This window comes from Stegodyphus dumicola, chromosome 2, assembly GCF_044657685.1.
Source record: "Stegodyphus dumicola isolate Sdum_Otavi_A_Nest chromosome 2, ASM4465768v1".
Taxonomy (NCBI): domain Eukaryota; kingdom Metazoa; phylum Arthropoda; class Arachnida; order Araneae; family Eresidae; genus Stegodyphus; species Stegodyphus dumicola.
This window is the reverse complement of record NC_140769.1, coordinates 164,456,037-164,472,726: the sequence shown is the minus strand read 5'-3', so window position 1 is coordinate 164,472,726 and position 16,690 is coordinate 164,456,037. Positions and strand designations below refer to the sequence as shown.

The following is a 16,690-nucleotide window of genomic DNA, read 5'->3' as shown; positions in this document are numbered from 1 at the left end:
GCGATAGTTTAATCTCGTTTCAAAAGAACTCTAGGAAATATAGTTGAAAGTAATCTCGGAAATAAATGTTTTCGATAGATTTTTAACTGAAAGGATTTAACTAAAAGGATTATAACTCATTTTTCTGCCTTCTAAATTCTAAAATTACCAAAAATGCTGAAAAAACAATGACAGATATCTTTCGGGCAGTTTCATATTTGGCGACTTTGGCGATGACAGCGGTTCCCTCCGGCGCGTAGTGATCTTCTTTATAGATACTGGGGTTCTCAAAATCTCGTCCTTCATTTGAAGATTGTGCTTACGCTAAGGAGGAATATCGCCAACATTTTCCCTTCATCGCGCCGGCACGGATCGCAATACGAATTAATAGCTCTTGAAATTACCTCCGATGTAGTTCGAAAGGGGTTAATATTTCACGCTTTTTCTTCTTTTGCAAGCAAGCCGAACTGCTCCTTATTATTCTTTCGAGTTCATCCGCGTAATCAGAAGGAAGTGTGTTAAGAAAGATTAAGATGGAAATTTCCACGTGTTTGCTGATTGTTTTCTACCTTCTTGGTCAACTCTACAAAATTCAGGGTCAAGGTAAGGAAGAAAAGAATTTAAATTCAGTTTTTCATATTACCTTGTAAAAACTTATTATTATTTGATTTTCCAAACTATGTTTTCCTGTACAATTTAAAGAAAAGCGAATAATCTTTTTTGAACATTTCTGGTTTCTAGAAGCTGAAATATTAATCATATATGCATACATCCATTATATTGCAATGCATAAAAATTCTATTTTTATATAACTGACGCATTCCTTATAAAAGTGTGGAAAATGAATAAATTAATACTGTAATAAAAATTAAAGATAAGTTTAAGACAGGAAAACTCAAGACAAATAACAAACTGTTTTCAAACAGTTCATCTAAAAATCTTTAATTGAAATTTAATTTTGATTTTATTAATTTGAATATTTCATTTTTTTCCGCAAATGCATGATGCTTCACGAAATTACGTAAAATTCATACGTACAAAAGTAATGTAAAATACATAATTTACATAATGCTTTTTAATTATATATTTATTTTCTGTAGTTGCCATTTTTCGTTACGTCATTCGAATGAATCATATTTCCTGCAGCATTTCCATGCTCATACATTGCCGTATAGCAAAAAATTGCAACTTCGTTTCTTCAACGCCTGATCTTGAACAGGTGGGGATCTTTCATCTGTTCAAGATCATTTTGAATTCATTTTAAATGCACTTTGTCTAGTAAATTAAAGTAAGGGTTTTTATGAAGGAAATAAGATTTTTTTTTTTTTTTTTGTTTGTATAAAGAAGGAAATTTGTTGATTTTACAGCACGAAATATGGAAAATATGATATGATGTTATACCAGTACAATTCATGTTTTAGAAATTTCAGAGAGTAAAACCTGCATTTTTGAATTCAAAGGAAAATTTTATCTGAATAATAATTTTATTAGAAATGTATTGTCAAAGAATATTTTTTCGGTTACTAGTAGTTTTAACAAACACTGAATAGAAATTGCTAAAACACTTCTTTTAGGACTGTCTTAGATTAAGTTGAAACGTGTAAAAGAGAATTGCCGTATTTAAAGTGATTGATGCCATAAAATTTAAAGTAAGATGCCATGGGATTGCCATGTAACATGCTTAAAAATAAACATGATGCATGGCAATCATGCAACAATACATTTGATAACGGGCACGGAATATATTTGTTTTTATATTTATTTTATTACATGTATCATAATGATCTTATATATTCTGTAATATATGATATTTTTTCTCTTTAAATGCTACAACGATTATTTTATGCTACATCAGCTCAAAAGAAGGTTGAACTTAAAAGGAGTTGGGATTTTGCGTTGGTTCACCATAAATGGTGTATCGCTTTTCAAATTGTTGCCAGCAAATGTTATCGCCCTGTGTTATATTTAAAGAAATTAAATAATGAAGACTCTGCATTTATGTATGTATATTCCTCGAAATTTGAAAAAAGGCAGTATTTAGAGTCGTAAAATTTTGAATAATGTAGTCCTTCCCCCGAACATGGGCAGCTGGAAGCCCAAGTCTTGAATATACGATTTATTTTATTAGTTGTCTCACATTCTGAAAACCTTAAAAAGAAATTCTGATTAAGCACAGCACAGAATAAAACACTTTTATTGCCAGAGCACTAGATTGCCTATCGGAAATTTTAAAGATATGCTGCTTTTAAATATTTTGTAATTTTGCTGTTGAATTTAATTTTATGTGGTGTAAGCGCTAAGAAGGTGATACTTATTAAAGTTAATAATAAAATGACAGAACGATTTTTATTAGCCATGTTACAAAAAATGGAAAATTAATACGATGAACCGAGAAAAGATTGAAACAAAATATTAAAATTTATACCAACACGTAACAATGCACCGGGAATTATAAACATAGGATGATTTGCAGCATTTTAAAAGTTTGTGATTTTGTTGTTGAACTATGTGTATGTGCTGTAAGTGCGAAGAAAGAGAGACTTAATAATACAGCTTAAAAGGGAGAAAAAATAGTGGATTAACTTAAAATTAATTAAAATAGTGGATTAAAAATTATTAATTAAAATTAATTAAAATAGTGGATTAATTAAAATAGTGACTGTAAGAGCAGTCTGGCAGTTCAAAATTTATCATATGACTGCTGCGTACTTCTCATGACTACGAAATGTTTTTAAAAAAGCATTGAACAATTAATTAACTATCCCTTTCATGCTTAGTCGTAGACCTGTGCTTCCAATTTAAGAAAGGAAACAATGTAGTGAGCTTTTAGACTACGGTGCTCCTAATCTTGTGATAACTACAAAAATATGTTTTCAGTTTAGCCGAATTGGATGAATAAGTAAAATAAACTCATAAAATAATTTTGATGGATAATCTAGAAACCTCATATTACAGTCTGACACTTCCGGGGTACCTTTCTCTGAAGTAAACAAAATTAATACCGGTTGTTAGCCATTGATAAACTTAATTTTTAAATTCGCAATATTTTTAAAGCTACAGCGTTTGTTTCTGAATTTCATTTTTGAACAGAAAAATATAAAAATTTTGAAGTGGTATAAGCAGAAAATTATCAAAATAATGAAGAATAGATACTACTTCGAAAGAGACAATTACTCTTTAAATTAACTTGAAAGAACACTAGTGTGTAAAGAGAGGATCGTATTCTGCGGGTTCCTACGAAATTTCATTGTTGCCATTAAATATTATTTTTGACGCATTTGAGCATAAGCGCAAGAACTGGAATTAAAAGTTTCGCATCCGGCAGATTTTGGCGTTAGAAATTGTTTTATACATAATATTGATAGTATAAAATATCACCTATTGTAAAATGATTTTAAGAAGTGTAGCTAAAATTACTTTAAAAAGCTCCTATTTGCTATGTTACTGATAAGAACACTTTATTAATATGGAACATATATAAGAAGGATCATAAATCATCATCTGACTATAATTTTCGATTTTTGTTTGAATTAATTGGAAACTCCTAAGAAATCAATAACTGACCTTTGAAGTATTTGAAAAATCATCTTTAGGCTCATATCTCAAAACTACGGTAGATATCACTAATTAAAACTTTTTCAAGCCTTCTGCAAATGCTGTTAATAATAATGCATACCAAAGCTTGGAATGCCTATTTCTAAGAAACATTTTACATTAATTTAGAGGCTGTAGAGTCATTAGAATTTTTTGGAAGGCAGAAAGATGAAAAATATGCATCTGCCTTCGCCGGGAATCAAACCACGGACCTCTGGAATACCGGCCCAGCGTGCTACCGTTACACCACAAAGGTACGCTAGGGAAGTGGGTGAAATACCTTATAAGGCAGTCTATTCGAATTACGAATTAAAGAAATGCTAAAATTTAAAATTTTTTAATTGATGAAATACAATTTTATGTGATTCGCAAATGGACTTTGATGAAAATGATTAGAATTGTAATGAAAATGATTGAAATCATATAACTTTGACAATTTTGCCTACTAAAGTCAAAACGTATAAGTTTTATTTCCTCTTAAAGATCTTTGTTTGCGTAAAGAACAAGTTTTTAATTAGAGAACATTTCATTGGGAGTCCATGTAAGAAATTACATTTCATAAAGGTTTTGATATAAGTGTGTCATAGCACCAATGTTTTCACAGTCAGAGAGACTGTCTCATTTGGTTCATTTCGTAAAATAAAAACATATATCTACAACCAAACATTCAAGAGATATAGCGTTATATAATCATTTTTGAAAAACTATAAATATTAAATGTTTTCTACAACGATAAATAAAAGACTTGTGCATAAAATTTTAAACTACATAACATTGCATACTAGAAATTCCTGTCGTGTGTATTTTTATTTGATTTAAAATGTATTATTATGTTATCATTGCCAATTCAAAGCTAAATACAAATCTGATAAGATAAAGCATATGCTTGAAAGCAATGACAAATCTATGAAACCAATTTTTACAATAAAACATAGTTGCATCAAGGTGCAGAGAAAGAGTGTTATATTTGGTTTATTCGGGTATTGAACTTACTCAAGACAAACAATAAATTGAATATTTTCTACAGACCATGAAGACTTTCGGTGACCTCAAGTTTTGAAGCATGAAAAAATTCATTGGTTCATCTCTTACAATAGAGTTACCGGATTTGTAACCAACCATTAAAAGTACACTTTGTTATGCGATTATTTTGAGGTGCTGTAAATACGTTTATCTGATTTAAATTTTACCTCCACTCCTGAATGTCAGCACGTAATTAGTATAAACAAACTATAAGTGCAATAAAGCATATATTTACATATAAGAACAAAGTTGTGAAACATATCTTTGCAAAACATAGTTGGAAAGAGTAGTACAGAAGGAAAATTTGTACTTGGAGTTTTGAATTATTGATCACATTCGAAGAAAATATTTAAGTAAACGCATTTTGTATATCATTAATCAACAATTATTTTATATTTTTTAAAATATAAAATAATTGTTGAAGTCTAAAAAAATAATAAGTCTAAAAAATTTTATCTTATTTTCAAGTTATATTTTAACGTTTTACAGTTGATATAAATCAGTTTGTTTTAAATGTTTACTCTAGTACCCAAGTAATCCTTTTCATTTAATGTGGCAAAGGCGATTTTTATGTTCAATTGGTGTATATAAGATTCCATGTAGTTATTAGCGGCAACTAAAAAGGGAAGTAATTACGAAATATATAATCTTTTTAAATGGTTTTTATCGTTTAATTAATTAAATTCTGCTTGTTAATTTTTGTGCAAATAAAATAGAATTTTATTTCTTCAATCACTGTTAAATTATAGTTATTTTTTAATAACATGAGGATTTACATTCTTATACATTTTTCTGTGAAAACCCATGTATGCATAACAGCTGAGAAAACAATAAAAAACTTGCCAATTTCGTAGATGCTTTCTTATCAGCAGTTTAGCGCATATAAAAGTAAAGTGCGTGAAAATAAATAACTTTCTAACCATAAGCATTTCATACAAAAATATCTGCTAAACGTATTTATTATTAATTATTACAATATTTACATGCTTTCGCCTTACAAAGCACTTGCAAAAGAAAGCATTTTTTATTATTTCTCATTTATTTAGTAACTGAATTAATTATTTACTTGCGAGTATTTTCCAGTGGAAAGATATTAAAATAACTAATTACTTTTCATATTTATGTAATGCGTATGTATTGGAATTATTATTTGAGCGGTATGGATTTAAAAAATAAATTATGTGTGTTTGAGCGGAAAAAGAAGCACCGTATTGGCCCCAGATGTCGTTCTTTTCTCGAACAAATTTGAAAACTTCAGCTAATAGTTGTTATGGGCTATATTTATTAAGCTATATAGTTTATTTAAATATTAAAATAATTTATTACTTCAATTTTTATGTTGAAGGAAGTTAAATTTCCTTCTCTTTACATCTTAGCGTGCATGTTACTTAGAACAGTTAATTATCTTGTAGATGTATTTAATATATTATGTTTATAAACAGTTTTTTAAAATGGAAGTTACAATTTTTATATGCGTTAGAAACATCTCGCACATTTGTTTTTCTAATTTCTTGGTCCATTAATTCACGTTACATTAAGCTGCATTATTTTACCAGACTATTTATCATTCCAGACAAGTGTTGCCTAGTCGTAAAATCTTTATTTCTTAAGCTGGTTGGCAAATAGCCAGTACTGGCATTTGTTATTGTTTAATACTGTTAGTTTACAAATTATAACTAGTTGCTTAACAAGTATCGATTTTAAAAGAATGAACACATTAATTAATAGTCTATAACTTTAATTTATGTTTTAAAAATATATCTAGTTTATAAAATGTGTAATGGAATTGGTTGAAATAAGTTAAATATAGTCAATAAATATTTATGAATATTCGTAGCATTAGTAAATTTAGTAAACTGTAATTGCAACGTCATATAATAAACCTTAGTAAAGAATAATTGTGTGATTTAAAATATTGCATCATTTCGAAATTTTGCTATTTTTTAAGAGTATTTTGAAGTTTACATGGAAGTTAAATACTAATGTAATCACCATCATTGCCTACCGAGTGTATTAGAAGGCGAACACTGTTAGATACCCTGTTCAACAGCCTCAGATATTTGGAAAGATGTTGCAGCTGTTTCATGGATCTAGTAAATGGTAAAATGAGGGCACTATATCTGAACTTTAATGAAATAGATGGTGTAGGATCTCGTGATCAAATCCTCTGATGTTTCTTTTGGTTTTTCTCTAAGCAAACGGACTAGCATCGTGATATAAGATACCTCTTCTATTGGTGGGTGCAAATAGCCGAAAAAGTATTTATTTCTCTTGTAAACATGTCAGTTGCACAAAGTAGATTACACAGGTCTTCAGAATTAAGAAGCTCATAACGAACTGTATGCTATCATTCTCACTAAATGTGAAACATAATTTTTTTAGTCTCGTAGATCGGAGTTTGTTGTTGCTTTTAAGGTGTCACTGGATGCTTACCATCAAAGTATGATACTGTGATGCAACTTTCACTTTTCATCAGCCGTAATGATGCTATCCAAAAAAATGCCCTTTTGACGTGAAGATAAAAGTGAAGAACAAATGTTATCGCACTATATTTTAGACTCCTCAGCCTCAGCATGTGGAAGCCATTTCCTACCCATGTTTATCTTTTCCATTGTATAAAATGTCAAAAAACTGTTAGGCGATTTATGCCTGATTTTCCTTCGATTTCATTCAATATCTGTTGTGAATGGTCTTCCATTATTGCTCAAAGCTGCCCATCAAAGTGGAAAACACCACCCGGATATTAGATAAGCCTATAAAGAGAAATCACAAGTTCAGCATTTTTAAAACTACTTTTGCCATGTGCTTACATGCATAGCTGAAGGAAATATTTCGATAACGTTTTCTGCTGCAAAACTGACAACGCTGCTTTTATAGAATTCTCAGAAGATACAATGTTCGTCCCGCAGCAGATTACCCGCCATTTTCAAACGACCACTCTTTATTACTGTGCGCATACCGCACACACTTCTATACGCGAAAGATACTTATCATTCATGTACTATGTGTCAGTTATGGTATCAGGTTCAATGTTCCTTCTAACCTTCTTCGGGAACATACAAGGACCTGACTCGGAACAGAGAGCTTACTAAAGCTATGTTCACTAATTGTGGTAAGTAGACAGGATACAGACGAAGGGTATACAAAACCCCTTTATTTTTCTCTATATACAATAACTTCCGTACTTCGGAATACAATGACCCGCCACTCGGGGTCTAACGTAAAAGTATAAAAATAAAACTAAACTCTAATTTAACTTTAGAATAATACACGTGGAAGATTGGCCTTATAATAACAGGAAGCGTATGTAGCACAGAGACTGTGAACACTACAATACGTTTTAATTTATCAAGAGGATTAAAACCTCTGGCCTGGAAGGCAAACAGCAACTGCGTAACTTCTAAGGTAAGCGGCCTGCGTTGACTCACTGCTACCTCCCTTTCGCTTGGCAAAAAGGCCACACTTAAATACTTGGCTTTCGCCAGACAAACTTTGCATAAAAACCTTAACGCATATAATTCTGGCCGGAAGTAGAAAATAAGAAGTGATAGTAAAGATTTAAAATAAAATAAACGTTAGTAAAACTTAAGATCCTTACATACTTCCCGCCAGAGTTAATTAGTTTGAAACTGAGGTCTAAAACGACCTTGTTGAAAACTTTTAGCTCTAGAATCTAACTTCCTCTCTTGCTAGAATGTTTTAAATAAAATTTATACAATAACGTTTTACAATAGTTAAGTTTTTACACAACGCTATTATACATCAACTTTAGTTTTACGCACGAGTAATTGAAAAACATAATACGAAAATCGGTCACAACTCATTTCTCGCCCTTTTGGCGATAAAGGTAGACCTCGCATGATGTAAAACTACTCGAAATCTGCCACTTGCAGTAAGAATGAAAGATTAACTTAAGTTTGCAAAGTAACATAAAATTTTACTTATCTTTGTAATATTCGGACATCCTTTTCTGGGCCCAGTCTTTAAAGGTACTGCAGATAGTAGCTTCATTTATCCTCCTTCTTGTACGGGCTCGCCCTTCAGTGCTTTTCTCTGGAAGCTTCCTTTTTTCGCCAGTTCGGCCACCCTTGAATACTTTCCTTTTCTCCTCTGCTTGTGGTCTTGGCCGTTTGATGGCAGCTGGTCTTGGCGGAACTGGGAAATTTCTTCCGTGTTCTTGCTTGGACCTCGTTGCTGGCCGTTCAAACTTTCCATGTACTTTTTCCTCCGCCGCTGATGGCCCTTCCGCAGTTCGGCGACTTTTGCTGCGGAGAGTTCTGTCGGATGAGTAGATCTTCCGTTTTAAAGCCGGGTTATAGTTGCCGTCATTTCTCCTGGTCCTCTTCACATACGTCGTCCTTCTTCCTTCTTCATTCTGGGGGTGTTCGTGAACTCTGTTTTCTGGACGGTGGAACGGCTTCTTTTTCTTGTTACCTTCAATTTTTCCGCGGGGCAATTTTCTTTTCACTTGCTTCTGTCTCTCATTGGCTTGCCCTTGTACTTGTCGTTTTTCCACCTCTGGAACTTGTACCTGCGGTGTCTGCCGTGCCGGGTCCTGCAAAAGATCTGAAAAGATTTGCATTTTATTACGATCGAAGTGGGGCTTGATTTGATCAATGTTTGCGGAACAGGTTTCACCATTTCTGGCTTTTAACACTACAACAGCGTGAGTTATTTTTTCTGTAACATATGGTCCTTCAAATCGTGGAAAAAATTTGGCAGTTTTATCTTCTGGTGCTGAAGAAAGTGAATGCTTAATTTTTAAAACTTCATCCCCTACTTTATAAGTTACTCCCCGTCGTTTCAAATCATAATATAGCTTCTGTTTCTTTGTGCTACTTCCGTATTCTTTTTTGCTTCTTTTATTAGTTTTTCTATATAACCCATTTTAAATTCTGGGGCTCTTTGTTGCACATAAAATAATTTATCTAACGGTGTTATAATCTTTCTGCCTAGAAATAACTCAGCAGGAGTTTTGCCCGTTGTATCATGTTTTGCGGTCCTAAGGGCGAAAGCAAATTCATTGACATAGTTATCCCAGCTTTTATGAAAATTTTTAACATAACTACGGATAATTTTCACTATATTTCTATTGACCCGTTCCGCTATATTTGATTGCGGCCGATACGGGACCATTTTTAAATGACGTATGCCCAGTTTTTGGCACATGTCTTCAAATATATTACTTACAAATTGAGGACCATTATCCGATATAACTTTTAGGGGCGCCCCGTATTTTAAAATATATTTATTTAAAATAGAATCGGTAACTAATTTCGCCGAGGCTCGTTTTAAGGGAACAATTTCGGTCCATTTACTAAAATGATCAACCATAACAAGGAGATAGCGACTTTTATTTAACTGACTTTTTGGGAAAGGGCCCAATAAATCGATGCCAATTATTTCATTTGGAAATTCGGATTTAATACTATTTAGAAACCCGGCCGGGCGGAAATTAATATAATTAACTGCTTGACATGTTGGGCAGGACTGGACATACGCCCTTGTTAACTTTTGCAGTTCAGGAAAGTAGACTGCCTCGCGTACGCGTTGGATAGTTTTTCGAATACCAGCATGAGAAGCTAAAGGGCTGTCATGGAGCTCATGCAGGATATTTAATCTAAGAATAGCTGGGATAACAGGTCGAAATTCGTTGTTGGAATTCGTAGTTTTTGTGTAGAATAGTAGACCATCTATTAGTTCGTAATGGGCCGCCCTATTTCTTATCGCCACAATATCTTGGTGGCTAAAATTTTCAAGATCCTTCAAATACTCATAAATACTTCCAAACTCAGGATCCTTACCCAGTTCGGTTATTACAGTTTCTCGGGAATTTATTGTACACGCTGTAAGCATTGCCATCTTTACGGTATTGCCTTGTTCGTCTATTTTAATCCTTGATAGGGCATCTGCTACGATATTTTCCTTTCCAGGGGTATGCTTGATTACCAGATTATATTCTTGCAGCTTGAGTGCCCATCTTATTAATCTTGGGGATAAATTTTTCCCTGAGTACAATCTAGTTACCGCCGCATGATCAGAGTATACTGTTATCGGCGCCTTTCCAAAATAGACTCGGAACTTTTGCACTGCTAACAGAACTGCAAGTGCCTCTCTCTCGGTCGCGGAATAGTTTCTTTGTGTTTGATTTAAAGTTCGGCTAAAAAATGCCACGGGCTGCTGATTTTGCGAAAGTACCGCTCCTACCGCATAATCCGAAGCATCCGCTGAAATTTCTAAATTTTCATCCTTTTCAGGAAATTTCAACACAGGGGCTTGCGTTAATGCTTGTTTTAATTTTTCGAAAGCACTATTGGCTTCGGCCGTCCACGAGAATCTTGCCTTTTTCCTTTTTAATTTTAACAATGGCTCAGCGATAGCCGCAAAATCTTTTATAAAGGACCTATAATATGAACAAAGTCCTAGAAAAGAAGAGAGCTTCTTTGCCGTGTTTGGAGTCGGATACTTTTGTACAGCGATTATTTTTGATTCATCTGTCTCGATCCCTTTTTGAGATATTTTGTAACCTAAATATTTTAATCCAGGGGCTGCAAATTTGCACTTTTCGACATTAACTTTTAGACCGGCCTCATTTAATAAAGAAAACACCTGTCTTAAATCCTGTACATGTTGGTCGAGATTATCACTAGTAATAATGATATCGTCTAAATAGATAAATGTGGACTTTCCAAGAACATGTCTTAACACAATTTCCATGCATCGCTGAAATGTTGCCGGGGCACCTGAAAGGCCAAACGGCATACGCAAAAATGCAATAAGTGCCATACTTGGTTATAAAAGCAGTCTTAGGCACGTCCTCAGGCCTCACCCCTATTTGAAAATAACCAGTCGTTAAGTCTAAAGTCGTCATAAATTTGGTTGATTTTATGTTCCTTAAAATTTCTTCTATGATCGGTAACGGATATACCGGATATTTCGTTATGGAATTTAATTTACGGTAATCAATAGCGAATCTCCACCTTTTTGGATGCTCCAAAGGATAGTCATTATTTTTCTTACATAAAACCACCGGGCTAGCATAACTACTTGAGATGGGCGTTATGATTCTTTTACGTAGCATATCGGTAATATGCCATTCTATAATTTTTTCCTTATTCTTATCATACCGGTGAAAGAAAAACCGAAAAACCCAAACCCACCTAGCCGGCAAAGCCGGCCTTAAGGTTAAAAAAGGGCAGAAGGCAATTCCAACAACAAACGAGGACATCCAACGATCCAGCCGCATCCCACATAAAGCTCAATTAAATTTAAACATTTAAGAAGAATTAACTAATCTAAATAAAGCTCCGGAGAACCAAAACCCGAGAACCGAGTAACAAAAGAGTTAGTATAACGAAAACATAATAAACTAAACAAACTTCTGGTCAATGGTTGCAAGCTATTAATCTTTGAAAACCAGAGAAACACACATACAAACCAAAAAAGTTCTTAAAGTTGGTTAAAGAAGCTCAAAAGAAATAACACGTCACATAAAACACACATATACACATACAAACTCTGTAGCACCTTCACTTTATATTCTTTCTTACTTCTTGCATTAATTCTTATCTTCATATTAAAATACCAATGATTTCTTTGTTATTATTAATAATATCTAAAATGTCTCTTGAAAATTTCTCAAACTTTTCATAATTTTTAAAAAGTCCACTGAATCCTTTATAATTATATTTCACTCTCACCTCCCCCGTTAAAATACAGTTCTCAACAAAGTGACGTGCATCTCCATAAATATTACATACTAAACATTTTTCGTTCTCCTGGAGGTTGAATCTATTTAAGTAGGCTGGGAATCTGCCATGACCGGTTACAATTTGATTACAATCAATATGATGATGTATTCTCATATTATTTTTGATCTTTATTTCATTAATATATCCAGTATTTCTTTCTGAAGATCCCCAGCTATCTTTCCATTCCTTAATAACAATATTTTTAAGAACAGTACATGATCTCCTCCTAGAGGGTTGTAGATAATTATCCTCCGTCTCCTCCCCCAGGACAGCCTCTTTCGCAAGAACGTCCGCTCTCTCGTTGCCCATATTTCCAGCATGAGAATTAATCCAATGGAAATAAATAATGTGTTTATTCTTCAAGTTAAAGTATAAATTTCTGATTTCATCTACTAATTTATTCTTATTATGAGGACTGGAGAGTGCCGACAGTGCAGATAAAGCATCTGAGTAAATATTAATAAAAAATTTAACTGTTAATTTCTCCACCCATTTCATACCGGTATGGTTTTTGACGAACTGGCATTGCATCTCCGGTGTCAATACTATGGTTAGTAACCTGAGTAAATCCTGGAATATCACTAAATAACGAAGCAAATTCACTTACCACTTGTCGGATTCTATCTTGCTCGTCATTAGGCAGGTGGTCAAGATTTAACCTTGGCGGTTCAACCTTTTCTACACGCACTGGTTTCATTGTCAGCTTAAGGGACGCTTCATTAAAATCCAGTGTAGCTTGTGCGTCTGAAAGAAAATCTATTCCTAAGATTAAATGTGCTTGCAGATTCTTTACTATAAAAAACATCACCTTTACTTGTTCATCCTTGATACGGATATACAAAGGTACTTTACCTACGCACTTACATTTTTCTCCTTGCGCCGCTAACACTGTTGTATTATCCGCATTATATATGCGGTATTTGCGAAAGTACTTTCTAAAAAACTCTTCTGCCACACAGGAACACTGCGCGCCGGTATCCAGGAGTGCGGTGGCTGGGATATTATTCACCAAGACTTCAATCTTCGGAAGAGTCAAATTTTTCACCATTACTGTATTTAACTTGTAGGAAGAGGGGTTTTCGTGGCCTTCGGATTTCCGCACCCTCTCGTCAGCAGAAATCCGTTTTAGTTTAAATTATTTTTCCTTTCCGTGCTTTCCTTCTTTTTCCACTGGCCTTGAGACTTTTTTCCTGGGTTGCTATTGAACAGTCGACGTTCGCCAGCTGTTTTTGAATGCTCGGGTTTCCTTGCCCACTGATTCGCTTTTTTTCCGTAGCCGTGTACTTGAGTTTGCTGTAGTCTTGGCGTACCAAATTGGTTTCGCTGTTGATATTGGCGTCTTCTTTCGACGTCCGCCGTTCTTCTACTTTCAAACTGGATTGCTAGCTCAAATAACTTTTCCAGTGTAGTCGGATTTCTTAATTCAATAAAGTCTTGCACTTGGGGCAGTAACCTCGGCAAAATCACTTGAATTATTTCAGGATCCGGACGGTTTCCATACAAGAGCTTGAAAACGTGAATTTTTCTTAAAATAAAGCTCGAGAGATTTTCGATTCTTTGTTGATATATACTGAAAAGTTCCGTTTCTAATTTCGCACGATCCCTTACAACAGGGAAGGCTTTTAGTAGGGCAGTCTTGAAATTTTCGTAAGTATAGGTGGGACTTCCTGCTTGACCCAAGAGACTTCTGCCTATACATTTGAACCAGTTAAGCGCTTGGCCTCTCAAAGCGCTGGTAGCTAAGGTAACTTTTTGAAACTCGTGCACGGGGTAGAGCATGAAGTGGTCATCCAATTTTTCCAAAAAACTGGTTACCGGTGAGTTTCCGTTAAACGTTGCTTCTGGTTTCATCGAAGCGCGCATGGTCTGGACGATGTAACCGAATCCTACCAGGGCGGTAGCTGGCATTTCTGGATTCTGAGCCGTTTCTGCAGGCAGCACAGGTTCTTCTTGAAACTCGGCCATGGTTATTCTTCTTCGTTAGGCGCCACTATCAGGGTCAGTGTTCCTTCTAACCTTCTTCGGGAACATACAAGGACCTGACTCGGAACAGAGAGCTTACTAAAGCTATGTTCACTAATTGTGGTAAGTAGACAGGATACAGACGAAGGGTATACAAAACCCCTTTATTTTTCTCTATATACAATAACTTCCGTACTTCGGAATACAATGACCCGCCACTCGGGGTCTAACGTAAAAGTATAAAAATAAAACTAAACTCTAATTTAACTTTAGAATAATACACGTGGAAGATTGGCCTTATAATAACAGGAAGCGTATGTAGCACAGAGACTGTGAACACTACAATACGTTTTAATTTATCAAGAGGATTAAAACCTCTGGCCTGGAAGGCAAACAGCAACTGCGTAACTTCTAAGGTAAGCGGCCTGCGTTGACTCACTGCTACCTCCCTTTCGCTTGGCAAAATGGCCACACTTAAATACTTGGCGTTCGCCAGACAATCTTGGCATAAAAACCTTAACGCATATAATTCTGGCCGGAAGTAGAAAATAAGAAGTGATAGTAAAGATTTAAAATAAAATAAACGTTAGTAAAACTTAAGATCCTTACAATGGAACTAATAGAATCAGGGCTGTCAGTTGATTTAAGAATTGAATGTTATCTCTAAATTGACAGGAATCCACAAGAGGCTTATGACGTTTTGGAAAAACTATTTATACAAATATCTGTTTTCACGAAATATGTGAACAAAATATAATATAAGAACAAAAATAACGGATATATTGGTAAGAGAATTTGACATCTGAAGCTATTCCATAGTATTCAATAGCTTCTCATTCGCGGTAGGTTACTGCCTCTCATATGGGAAGATAATCTTATAAAACTGGACTTCTGGAATAAAGGATGAGATTTCGCGCCAAATATGTTTACATTCGCTGATTTTATTAACTTTTAATTAATGGTCTCGATTCAGTATTTTATGCCTTAGCGTTCTTCAGTTCTTCGTGTTTCCAGATATTAATTCTTGATATTAACAGACCGCTGATAATTCTTGATATTTGTCTAACCGCTGATAATTCTGTAACATACGTTTCGAGTAGAGCTTACACATTTCTTCACAGGGTAGTTTGAAATTGCATCCCGCGTGAAAAATCCATTCTGGTATTGGATTTCCATATCGTATATTCATAATCGCTGTATCCAACTGGCATTTTATCTTTTGAAAGTTTAAAATTTAGTAGTCAATCTTAATGAAGACTGACCTGTGTGCAGCAGGAATTTTCAGTCATATAAACATGATGTGGATGTTCCTTTGCTTTGACAATAATGTATAAGTCCTATCTGATGACTGAATAATTCCTTTCCACTTTGAGATTCTTTTACTGTAGTTCGCAGTAGAATGTCTTTACCGCTATATTTATCGCGAAAGAGATGTTTGCAGTTCCTTCGTTGATGATATTTGTTTCAAAAGTGAAATCACATTTAGATTATGGATAATATAAAGACTTCGCAAAAAAAAAAAAATCTTAGAAAAAACGTCGGTGACTATAACTTGCTTTAAAATTTGGTTTGACATCCATTTTGGTATATGTAAGATTAAAGTAAATTTCGGCTTATCTGCATGTTCGCATTGTAAGGTTTATCCTATGTTTTTAACAGTTAATTTTGATTTAAAGCCACTTTCCTATCTTTCTTAATTTCAGCTTACAATTTCGTGCCAGAACGTGTTTTCAGAATCGCGGTTCAATGCAAATGAAGGAAGAGCAAGTATTTAAAGTTGAAGTTCTAAGTTAAAGAGCCAGAGATCCTGACCAGCGCGCGTTCGCCTTTTAGGCTGCACTCTCTCTAAGCTATTTCTACGCTCGGCCGTATTTCATGCCCTTGATAGCTTTGCCGTTTTGTTAGCGTTAAGAGAACAACTCCTGTAGAATTGTGATAGCTTCGGCTATACCTCTTTAGTTAGGTATAGTTAAGTTTTACTTCTAGGTATTCTTGAATTAAAGCCCAAGTAGAGGGTCTGTATGTCCTGAGAGAGGACAGTCTGTTAAATTTATTTTGAGCAATAAAGGGTAATTAACCCTTCTGAAGTATATGTTCTCTGTCTACTGAACTAAAGCGATTATTCGCTTACCATTTCTCAAGTTTCCACACATTTAGCTGTAAATTATAGGTTGGAACATTACAACATTTAGCTATATATAGCCGTTTTTCATCTCCGTAGAAATTACAACTCATTTAATAACGTTTAAAGCTTTCTGTATTTGTCTATTTCATTTAGTCCAGCTACTAAAGGATATCTCTATGAATCTATAGTTTGCAAACGTAGTGAAAGGCATCATAGAATAAATTAATTTTAAGTATTTACTTTAAACTTTGCTATC

General features: G+C 34.1%; 1 protein-coding gene across 1 annotated transcript in view; it reads left to right on the top strand.

Annotated features, from left to right (window-relative positions):
- Nucleotides 1–295: 295 nt before the first annotated feature.
- LOC118191373 (alkaline phosphatase-like) overlaps nucleotides 296–16,690 on the top strand; it is a 245,634-nt gene continuing 229,239 nt past the window's right edge. The window contains exon 1 of the mRNA XM_035362177.2: nucleotides 296–582. Coding sequence (XP_035218068.1) covers nucleotides 513–582 — 70 coding nt within the window. The 5' untranslated portion in view covers nucleotides 296–512. The remainder of the gene's footprint in view (nucleotides 583–16,690) is intronic.